This window comes from Pagrus major, chromosome 6 (assembly GCF_040436345.1).
Source record: "Pagrus major chromosome 6, Pma_NU_1.0".
Taxonomy (NCBI): Eukaryota; Metazoa; Chordata; class Actinopteri; order Spariformes; family Sparidae; genus Pagrus; species Pagrus major.
Window position 1 is genome coordinate 13,932,672 of NC_133220.1, and position 12,265 is coordinate 13,944,936.

The following is a 12,265-nucleotide window of genomic DNA, read 5'->3' on the forward strand; positions in this document are numbered from 1 at the left end:
TCTGCAGGGGATCATTTTCCACAATTTTCCACTACACTAGACAGTTGGCCTAGCCATTTCATCTCTGCTGCTCTCAGAGTCTAATGAAGCCTGAGGGCCTCTGCAGAGAGAGGGAGTAAGGTAGGTAATTAAAAAAGAAGAGGGAGGGATCCCATTATCTTCTGGAGAAATTAGCTTGACATCATATTAGTTTGGGTATTAATAATGCAGTGGACATTATATTTACATGTAGCAGTTATGACATGTCAAAACCTTTGCCCTGGCATTCATTGTATTTGTGAAGGAAGAACGATTATAATAAAAACTAACTGAACTTATTATCACATATTTGACCAAGCTTTTAATCTTGTCAAACAATAAGCACGACACCAGAACTGACGTTTAAGGTTTGTGAAATAGATGCTGTTAAAGTTTCCTTTTACCTGTGTTGCCAGCAAGGTACAAAATGCATTTAAGCTACAAAACTGCATCTTACCACGTGACAACATCTTCCGCGGAGTCTTGTCCTTCTTTTCCTTCTCTTCATTTTCGTACTCATCCTTTGAGGACTTCTCCTCTTCCTTGTCTGATGGACAGCTTATGTGAAGCTGGATGATATCCTAGGAAAAAATCCATCGCTATTAGAAAACATGGTTAAATTTTGAATCCAAATTTTGTTTAGTCTAGTAAGCATTGTTAATACGACACAAACTGCAGAGGCATACAAAGAATTGCAGGCTGGGGTATGGACTAGGACTAGAGTTAGGGTGAGGGGTTAGAGGCAGGAACAGTACCGATTCTGGAGGTCCATCATTGGAGAACGGACCAGAGGACTCCTCACACACTGCCAGACTCCGTACCAGCTTCAGTTTGGCATTAGACTGAAACAGAATCATACAAATATTACCTGTAAGGCTAGTTGTGTTTGTTTTTAGGGACTTTCACTGAATAGTGTAGCGGTTTTAAATGTAGCAGATCATATTAAACTGTTCTTTATCCCAATTTTATGCATCACAGGCACCCAAAATTCATGCGATGTGATAGCACTGATTATTGTAGTTTATGGTGAACAAGTTCCTGCTGCAACAAACAAAGCTCAAAAACAACTGCTACTAAAATGAAATTAGGAACAAAGGGGGAAAAAAAAAATGGACATTTAGTTTTTTGTTATATTGATTTTCTTTTAAAATCAAGCTTTTTGTCAATAAAAACTTGAAATGACAATAAAGTACTTAGTACTTAGCGTTACAATACCAAATGTCCTACAATGTGTGGCTATGTGTGTAACAGCAAGTTTTCTTACACCTCATGTTTTGGAAGAGACAATCCTCTCTACTTAAATTGAAATAATTCAGCTGTTTTTGAACAATGACTGATAAGAGAGTTGCCTGAGGAAGGGAGGCAGAGCTGAAGTAAGACGTGGAGAACACACAGAGCTTTAATCCAACATAGCTGATCAGGACACTTGTCCATTTGCAGATTATATACTAAAACCAAGAGGGAAATGAAGCAAGCCCAATCAAACTTCAAGAATGTTTTCACTGTGATAACAGCAATTTGATCTAATCCCTTTCATAGGAAGTATAATGAGCAGATTAAGCATTTGATTTCAGGTTAGACAGCCACTCACAAAAAACACCATGATAGGGTTGAACTCTCATGTTCCAGCATAACCGACTACTGCCCTGACATCCTTAAAGACCCAAACAGGCCTATAAACAACACACATTGTTAGTGTTTCCTTCATTTAAGGTCAAGTGACATTAACTTCAGACAATAATAAATGAGCTGAAGCTAGTGATGTAATAATACAGTGTTTATGTTTCAATACACTCACAATAATAATAAGTATAACAATATTTACTATTTTTACAATGATTGTTTCCGAACTTTTAAGTTATAAAGTTTAACAATAGATAAAAATAATAATTCAACAAAAATATTAAGGCTTGGTTGGCGACAAACCCAAATTTCCGGAACAAAAATGGTAAATGCCGGTGTTCAGCTAAATTTAAACAATGTGCAGGGATATATAGAGGTGGTATGAATGCATACAATGTCAAAGGCAAGACTTTGATGCATATCCAAGGTGGAAGTATTGTATCTCTCATCTCAAAGAGGGTCTGGAGGAAAACGCAGAACACAGCTTGCTCAGTGGAAATGAAAGTATCTTGGAGTGAGAGATAAGACTGACTGGCTGACTAGGAATTATCTTAAGAGATTTAGTTATTTGTTTAACAAATACAAATCTATCAAATTTAATTAGTTATAGTCTTTATCCACTGTCTGAAGTGTATTCTCCCATTTCATAACCTTACTGAGGTCCCTCATATCCCATGAGTGGATTAAAAGTAGGTAGGTTAAAGGGTGTGAGCCAATGATAAGAAGAAGGTAGTCCACAGTAGCGGAGAGGATTAGAACGTTAATAATGGAAGGTCACATTATATAACAAACCAGCAGGGCGTTATTTCAGGGAGCAGGATTATGAAGTTTTATGGGTGACTTTCAGAGAGATGAGCATCTCTTTTTGCAGTTGAAAAACAAAAAATTTAAATCAGTGAGCACGTCACTCACCTTGGCCCTTTTCCTGCCATGGCTGTGATTAGGAGCCCGTTTCTGCAAGAGAAATTTACTATTTTACTCATCTTAAAAAAAGATGCACAATACAGATTAAATACAAATAAAGACGTCTGGAAAGATATTGCTACTGATTCCTCTAGCAGTGTGTCCTCGTATCCAGTATAACTAAATCTAAAATATGCTTAAAACTGACACAGAAATACCGCCAAATAAGCCAGTTTCTATGTAAATGGTGTAAAATTCAAACAAATTTGCGAGATAGGGAAGAAAAAGGTGTGCATTTATTATGATAGAGCCTGTACTCTCTTAAACACTTAAAATATGGTAACCTGGCCAAATAAAATGTGGTAAAGAGAAGGAGGTACACATAATTATGGACCAGCTGTACACATATGTTATATTGCCACTTCTTCCCACCTGTGCATCCTGTGGGGAGCTATCCTCTGGCTCCAGGCCCTCTCCTGTCCCTTCCTTGGTGCCCTGTGGTTGAGGGGAGGTCTTGCCTCGACTGCAGGGCTCAATGAGTGGCCCACTCTCTCCCTCCTGCTGGATGTCTGTTGTCAGGCTCACTGACATCTTCTTAGGGGAGGGGGAGAGGGTGGGAGTTGGGGAGGGGGTTGGGTGGAGAACCCAGGAGTGGCTGAGAGAAAGCAGGCAGGAGAAAAGAGAAAAATTCAGGCTCTGACAGTTTTAAAACAACAAAAGGCTATACAATTTTGACATTGAATGACCACAGAGAAAGCAAAGAGAAAGAGGCATACAGTATTTTGTGAGAGTGTGCCACTATACTATCTACCTGTAGGTGGTACCAGATCTGTGCTGGACTCTGTACAGTGAGTCTGGATGGGAACCACACACAGGAAGATGAAGGGGACCCACTAAGGTAGTGTACTGGGCCGGGCTGCAGCAGGGGGCGAAGCGCAGTCCATAGCAAGCCTTAGCTTTCGGGGTGGGGCTGTGAGAACAAAAACACACAGATGAAAAAAAAAACCTTCTAAAACTGTATGAAATGAGACTGATTTACTGAGTTTAATCGCTAATCTCCTCTACTGGTTTGTTGTTTTACTTTCGGAAAAAATCGATCTGGAGTTATTTTTAAGATTAACGTCTTAATTTGTAAACAGTAGCCATCAAGTCTGACATATTGACAGCAGGTTGGTGCAAGTACCTGAAAACAGGAAAGGCTTTTGTTTCCTCATTTTATGAAGAAAGGTGTTTTAGCATAAGCCAGAACTTTTTCATTTCATTCATGAGAATCAATTACAAAATAAACTTTCAATTTTCATTCAAAAGTAAAATTTTGTCCTTTGAGTCAACAAAAATGGTAATGGTCACAAACTCACTCTGAAAGACACATCTTTAGTAGCACAATATGACATATCATGCACAACAAAAAAAAAAAGGCTGCAATATTTACAGCGTTCAGGTGAACTGAAGAAATAACAGCTATCCAGCCAGAAAAGGGGGTGGGGCACACTACCTCAGCGGTCACTGGGGCCTCTCTCTTTTCTCTCCCTCCGGCTCAGTGCAGCAGCATGGTCTGTCCTCCAGTCAGGAGCCCTGAACACCAAGAGCAGAAGAGGAAGACACGGATGACGTCATTGTTTCACACACTCAGTGACTCATCGCTGCTGCTGCTGCTGCTGCTGCTACTGCTGATTGAAGCAGGGAGGGGGACAAAGCAGCGGAGAGCTCAGAGCATACTGCCACACAGGGCTTATAAATGAAAACCTCGAGTCAGGTTAATCTTCTCAAACCTGCCATATTGTTCTTTATTTGACTTTGTCACAGTTTAATATACTTGTTTCTACAGTGTGGCCATCATTCTTTATGAATGTGAAATGTGCTTTTTCTGTCAAACCCCAAAAATCAAACTAGCAGCAATATGTCAGAGATAGACAGTTCGTTTGGCAAAGCTGTGAAGTGCAGCGAATGTTATTGCCCTTTCTGCTGGAGGTCCTGTGCCAATTACAGTTGCATTTCTTTAGCAAAGTACAACTAGTCATTAAGACCTGTGCTGTGATGTTTCCCCTCAGATTTGGGGTGTTGCCTGCTTTATCTGCTTGCACAAAGAATCACTGAAATAAGCCAAACAAGTGCAACTCTCACACTGCCATTTCAGCATAGAATTAAGAATGCAATGAAGGACTAAATCAGGATAATAGTCATCATCTGTCTGACCAGCTTTGGTCAAACATACAACTTAAACACATCTACATTTCCCATTTAAACCCCCTAAGCATCTTCCAGCTGCAATCTCATCTTTATTAAACTTCCACCAATCACAAAACCCGTTTAGAATTGGGCAACAAAAAATGTTATACAACAACATTTGTGCTAAACCTATTCTTCTATGTTGCCCTCATTTATTTACTGTAAATTACATCATTAAACCCATTTTCACAGCATGAAAAAACATGACACAGCTTTGGGGTGAATTCTGGCTCTGAAGCAGTACCTCTGACGTCTTAGGCATTACACCCATACACAGATGGACACACAAATGAATAACAATCCATCTGGCCTACAAGCCTATATCCTCTGGAATCACAGGGTCAACAGCAGCATATGTCAAATGTGCTTGTTGAAAGAAAGATGAAAAGTATGCATTAAATCCCACATGCATACATGCGCGCAAACGAGGAGAAATTCAGGCATCAAAAGCGTGACTGCCAGATTGTATGCATGCAGCATGGATGAGTGCAATTCATGCATGTCCCTGCTTGTACCGCTGTGCTGTACTGTGCTGTGCTGTGCTGCAGGATAGATGAGATGAGTGAACAAACGAGGCAGGGATTCCCAGTGTGGGGAAAACCCAAGCAATGCAACAGCAAAGGCGTCATCAGCAGCAGCATCAGCAGCATTACACCACATCACTGACCAGGACACCCACATGCCCCAACCCCGCACTGCTTACACAAGCCTGCCACACAGCAGCATAGAAAACAGCCACGCTATCTACTGTGGGCAGATACAACAGCCTGACACAGTCTCTTCGAAATAATCTCCTCCCTTTGCTCGCTTACACACACAGTGCATTCTCAGGCAAAAAGAATGAATGGTTTTGGATTAGAAAGCAAAGATAATCATTCATCTCGAGTGTCAGTCTCATGGCTGACTGAACTATCCTAGCGTAATAGCAGGGAGGGGCTGCAGGACAAATTGTGAATCGGAGCCAGGGTGCTGATGAATAAACCAGCTTTTACCTATTCTCTCCTCCGCCACCCATTTCTCCTAGCTCTCGCCTCAACACTCCCACCCTCCCCTCTTTCCTCGACACACACACACACACACACACACACACACACACACACACACACACACACACACACACACACACACACACACACACACACACACACACACACACACACACACACACACACACACACACACACACACACACACGGTTGCCACGGAGACAGTAACGTCATTCTCAACTGCTGCCATTTGTGTTGAGCGAGTACAAGTGAGAAGGGCAGGAAGATGAGTGATATTAAAAATAAATATGTGGATTGCAGCGCGCACAGACTGAGAGGGAAAGACAGAAGCAGAGAAATTAAGACAGGATGAAAAGAAAAAGAGACCAGGATGTGCTACTGCTGGCGTTACAATTTCTACCAAGATCAGGCAATCATAGACTGTGATAAAAGCAAGAATGTGGGTTCTCTCCTTTGGCTCACTGTTTATCAAGAGGTTGAAAGTCAAATCTGTGCCGCTGAACTGATGAAGCCTCATAGATACGTAGTGAAGCCTCTTCAAAAATTATTCTACTAATAAGCCCAGTTGCCTTTGACCTACCATTATCAGACAAACAGCAATATACATTAAAAAATCAAATTATATTTAGTCTGTCCCAAATATCAGTTGTCAGTCTCCTTGATTACTAATAATCTGTAATGGCCCTGAAAAAAACGTATTGGTTGATTCCTCGTCCATATACTCTCAATCACCTGAGAAATGGTCAGTGCAAACAAATTCAAGTGTTTTGAGGAGACCTCATGTATCACACTTAAAAGTAAAAAGATGACAATGTTTAAGTGGTGGTTCAATTGTGAAGCAGTGACAGGAAGTGTTTGAATCAAGAAAAACTTGATCACAGCTCTAAGCTGAGCAGATGAGGAAACACAGCAGTATGTACATGTCACCATAGTTATGTGTTAGAATTTGTAGCCCCATTACTATTACCGCCACTGTAACTAGTGCTGATAAAGAACATCCTTATTCTTATGTAGTGGTACGCAAAGTGTTATCTGGGCATAAGAACCAGCGTGTCATAATATAGGCTGCACACTGCAGACTCAACATCTACAATACCAGCTGCAGCAGCACAATCTCTGCCTGCTGTGTCCCAGTTCAGTCAGTGTGTCGGTCGGCCTGATGTTGGCATCCCTCTGCCAACTGTTTGCATCATCATATGTGGCTGCAGCCATGCAGCAAGGCAGCTGATTCACACAGGACTCTGGGCCAGTTACGTCATAGTTATCCACATCATGCTGGCCTCATAAAACCAAATCAATGGGCTGTTGTGATACAACATGACAGGGATGATTTCATTAGGCATAACCCATTTAATATTTTGAGAATTGTCTTGTTCCTAACCATTTTTTACAAAAAGACAATCTGTAAAAGTTACAATGTTTGTATGAATTAATCTCACAATAGCACTGTATTAATTCAGTGAATATATACATGTAGGGAGACTAACACCACCCACTAAAAAACCCCCATCATCTGTCATCATGTAGTGTAGGGCACCCTGACCCACTTCACACACATTACCGCCCTTGCAGGCTCTTACAAGGGCCCTCCTGATGACATGTAACCAGCAGAGACACCCAGGTCAAACACTGCCCTGCCCGCTGTGTCAGGTTACCAAACTAAAGACTGCCAGTGTGTGTGTTTGCGAGTGAGCCAGTGAGTGAAAGAGACAGAGAGAGCTATCTGTCTGGTCAACACTGTGCGTATGTGTGTACGTGTTCACGTTTCTGTTAAGGTTCACAGAATGTATATCACCGGTTCAGACAGCAGTGTAGCTGGACTAAATATTTCGAGCAGGTATGAGCTCACTGTCAAATTTAGCTGCTCCGGGCCAAGCAGGGTCAGGGTCTCAGCAATAGTTAGCAGCGGGGCAGGCCAAAGAATTGAGAGAAATTCTACTGCATGGTAGCCATTTAAAATGGCAAGCTTGTCTATATCAAGTCTTTCAACTGTTTGATTTATTAGATAACTATCAGGTGAACTGACTGACATCAGGCACGTGGAGCCAAAAGCCAGTTTGAAACCAGCCGTTGCCAGAAGTGACAATAATGAATTTGACAAGTTGTAATTTCAAAGACTTTTGTACTTTTAGCTAAACCTAGACAGCTAAAACAAAACTAATCAATTAGTGGATCCAAAGAAAAGTAAATGACAGCTATTATTAATCAATTACTAGCTTTAACCAATTTGTTATATGAAAATGAAACATATGTAGGTCCCAAATTCGTCCCAAAAAGTAAATACCTATGAGCTTGAACAGCACAACCAAAAAATCAGTTGGCCCATATTGGCCTATCGCAGATATATCAGTGTCGGCGTACATGTTGTCCGGTATGCGTTTTTTTTTATAGAAATTATAAGGCAGAAGAAGATGTTTGGGATGATTTATAATTATTCCATTCTCACTGAGTTTACTGCACTGGGTCAATAAAGTTTATAGTTAAACTATAAAATATCCCCTCTGTTACATTCCAAGTGTCTGTCGGGCTCTTGTTTAGACAAAACCTGCCATTACAAGATCACAGCTCAGACTAAGTGCCCTAACAATTTATGGGTTAATCAATTAATTGATAAATTATTGATAAGATTAAATGGTAACTTATGATTAAATAAAGGTTGGAAAATGTATGCTAAAACTAGTCAGGAAGATAACAATTTGAACACGTACAGTGTAAGATAAAACACATTATTAGCAGCACATACGTTAAATAAGAGAAATTTAAAGTACAGAGACAGTACAAATGGACAGATGAATCTACAGTAGATATCTGTTCTGACCTACTCTGGTTATTTCTCATGAATGACAGCCAGAGTGCAAGTGAAAAGAAAATGGTGTCTATTCCTACAATTGCATGTGGGTAATGACAGAGAGCTGCCTCTATTAACAGTCATTCATTCATTGCATTATTTCAAATTTCATTGGGGAGAAGCATTGCGTAGCAGACATGCCTCTCCATTTTCTCTGCAGAGGCTGAATGAAAGATGAAGGTGAATGGAAGCGCAGAACGCTGCAAACAGGAGTGAGCGAGCACGTACAAACCCACAGACAGCAGTGGGAGAGACATACACTGGCAGCTCGACCCAATTCAGCTCCTCTGTATTCAGCCGCGCACCTAGCCCATTTGACGTCAGAGAGAACCCATTTCACAAAAGGCAGCAAGGTTATGTCTTCAGAGTAGAGGCTGATGTGTGTGTAGTAATGGCAGAGTTTGTGCAAGCTCAGTGCCTGCACATATTATATATCAGCAGTGCTCGCAGTGTGTGCGCACCAGTGTTTGTCTATGTCAGAGAGGATTCCCCTTTGCGTCGGTTGCACAATCTCGCAAAGGGAGGGGCCGAGGGGGCTGGCAGAGCATTAGGGACTGTAGAGGAACAGTCCAGGCACATTTGCACTAAAACAGTCTGCGCTTCACACAGTAAAAATATGGATACATGCGTCACCGGCCAAACCATTCATAGACACTCAAGAACACTGTTCATATTTTCTGCCATTAGTTATGTAAAAGCAATTGAGGTGACTGTATGGGCTCAGAAAAACAGAGCTGAGAAACTTAGAAATCATAGTAGCAACAAAGATATGAAGAAAAACCATCCTAACAAACGAGACACAAAACACAGATGAGGGGGGCATGAATGGACAAATGCAGCGGAAGACAGGGTTCCTCTTTTTCCATTTACGTCTCTCTGTGTCCTTCTCCCTGCCACCCCCTCTCTCGTTTCTCTCAGTGCTGAGGATACCCCTTCTTGCCTTCCGCCCCCTCCACATCAACCCCTCCCATCAATATCTCTCTCCGTCCACCCACTTCTAAGTCTTAGCTCTTAGTCTCTCTCTCTCCCCTTTTCTTCCTCTTTTAATGTGTCTTCTTAAATTGTCAGGCCTGCTGCTGACGCCATCCTCCTCCACTCAGCCAGCCCACTCAGTCCTGTGGGACGAGCTATGACTCATTCTCTCCCTCCTTCCCTCCCCTCCCTCCTTAGTTACCTACCTACCTTTCTGCAGCTCTCTCCAAGTCTCCCTCTCTCCGTTGCTCTCACTAGTTACAACCTATGTATAGTTCGCTGCTGCGTGAGGCGGAACATGCAGAGGTATGAAGGGAAAAATGAGACTGAAGGATAAAAACACAACAAGAAAGTGGGTGATGGAAAGAAAGATGTCAGCCAAGTGAACGACAGTCTCCTTTCTGCATAATGAACGAATGGCAGAGGAGAGAGAGGGGATCCTGATCCAGTATGAATTATTGATGAAGGCGAGTGCAGGAATGTGGGTGAGGGAGAGAATTAGGCCCACGTGGGCCAAAATACAAGAAGTAAATAAGAATTATGAAATAATCACATTTATTAATGCAGATAATAATGTCCTTTTATCCAAATAATTAGACATAACTCACTATGAATCCTTCCATATCCTTTGCTCTAAGAATAAAACCTCTTTCAAGATGCCTTTTTCCTTTATGGTGGACCATGGTGATCAGATCCAGGGATGTTTTTTTATGTTAATGTCCATTAACATATTGAAATGGCATCTTAAATATGGTATTGCACTATTATATCCTCCACCAGCATATAATAGTGCAACCTCAACTGTGCACAACATGAGTTTTTCTTGACTAATAATTGTATAACAATATCAGTTTAATAAACAAGGAAACATGTGAAAGAGACACTTTAGATAGTGTATATGAACTACTTTTCCCTCGCCGTGCAACTGGAGGAAAAGAAGTTTTAAAAATAAAAACCTCCAACAGTTACAATCTGACCAACAGTCTCTCCATGTAGTCCATGTCTCTCCATGTTCTTTCATAACAACAGCATGAATGTTTTGTTCATGAATGAACAAAAGAATATCTGTGGGGTAATAACAATTGAACATTTCATATCTGTCAAGTATTCAAGTTGCATCAACAAATGACAAGACTGCATTAGACCACGTGATAAACCGCGTGGAGACAGAAACGTATCTAACGTGTGAACAACCACAGCAAAAGAAAAACGTTTTAGAGGAGCAACTGAAGAGGAAAAAATGAGTCACAATCAAGAAAACCCTGATGGTTTTGCTGAAGACAAGGAAATTCACACTGGGTTTGTACCAATTCTGTTGTGAGAAAGAAGATCAAGCTCAGAAATGGCTTGCTGTTGCAGCAGCAATGCACTACACAGTGAAATTCACACAACCACTTGAAACATACCCATATAAAATAAATAACATGAGGTTAACAAGGCCATAAAAATCAACACCTTTTGCAATGTTTAATCTAGGAGGAAATCCCTGCTCCTTAATGCAGTTCTATTTTGGTCACATCAATGACCACTGGAATGTCCAATACTAGCAGCAAACTGGGCCTCAAAGGCATTTCTCATCAGTGTCTTGTCAAGCAGACGCCCTTAGTGCTCTGGTGGTGTTAATTACACCACCAGAGCACTAAGGGCGTTATAATTATTCAGAATTTCTTTGTTTTAATATTTAAACACATTTTGTCGTAGAAAGACCAATTGTGTTGTGGATGAATAAAATTTCAATAACAAAATATTCCAATTTAATGAATATCAATGATTTTGATGAGACGCGACATTGCACTATTTTTTAATCAAAGAGTGCTTCATCGCAGTTAAATAAATAAAAAACATTCAATACTTAAAACAAAGGGCTTCACATCTCAGCTTCACACAAAAAACTGTTGTTGCAACAAAGACAAATCTTTTGGAACTGCTTTATGAGCTCTTCGTATATGCCTGTCTATCCCAAGTCTTCCATCTTTCACCAGCATCTCAGTTAAAGTACATGATTGTCCGCCTCGTGTTCAGCTCAATGAGTGCCTCCTGCTTATCTCCATGTGGAGTATTGTATTTGCTGAAACTCTCCCTCTTACAGTTGACTGACCTGACTGGGAAGTAGTTGTAGGACACTGCCACCCCTGCAAACCTTGGAAATCTCACACTCGGGTCTCTCGAGTATTCAACAGGATAAAAACCAGACGTGAAGGGTTCCCTGGACAGACAGAACTGATAGGCAATCCATATCACACTAAGCTCTGATAGGTTTGCTAAGGGGTTCAGTTAACTAGGATCCAATACCGTCACCAGCCTTTGACCTCTTTGGCTAGATATGAATCCCAGTGCTTTAAGAACTTTGTGAAGGTATCATGGAGACGATCAAGCTCCTCTCTCCTTTCTTAAATCCACATCTTTCTCAGTAGCGTCTGTTTTTGCAACATGCCCAATTGCTACTTCCATTCCATTCACTAGGTAGGACCCAAGATCCCCCATTAGGTGTGTGCAGAAACTGCTGTGCGATGGTGGGTTCATTCCAGTATTGTCAGAGCCACTATCAAGTAAGTGTAGCCCTTGGAGATGAAGGTCAGCTTCTCTTCTGTTTTCATGTTGATGATGTTTGTGATTGCCTGTGATGGTGATTTTTTTTCCCCAACAGGAACTCTCTATACAGATG

The 12,265-nt window shown here is 41.1% G+C and overlaps 1 protein-coding gene across 4 annotated transcripts in view; it reads right to left on the reverse strand.

Annotated features, from left to right (window-relative positions):
- The window catches only part of r3hdm2 (R3H domain containing 2), a 57,077-nt gene that overhangs the window by 29,162 nt on the left and 15,650 nt on the right, over positions 1-12,265 (reverse strand). For 3 of the 4 annotated variants that reach the window (XM_073467834.1, XM_073467835.1, XM_073467832.1), the window contains exons 3-8: positions 4,040-4,119; positions 3,356-3,514; positions 2,977-3,199; positions 2,554-2,595; positions 774-860; positions 476-599 (exon numbers count right to left, since the gene is read on the reverse strand). In XM_073467834.1, coding sequence (XP_073323935.1) covers positions 476-599; positions 774-860; positions 2,554-2,595; positions 2,977-3,135 — 412 coding nt within the window. In that variant the 5' untranslated portion in view covers positions 3,136-3,199; positions 3,356-3,514; positions 4,040-4,119. The other variant, XM_073467833.1, reaches the window with a different exon arrangement.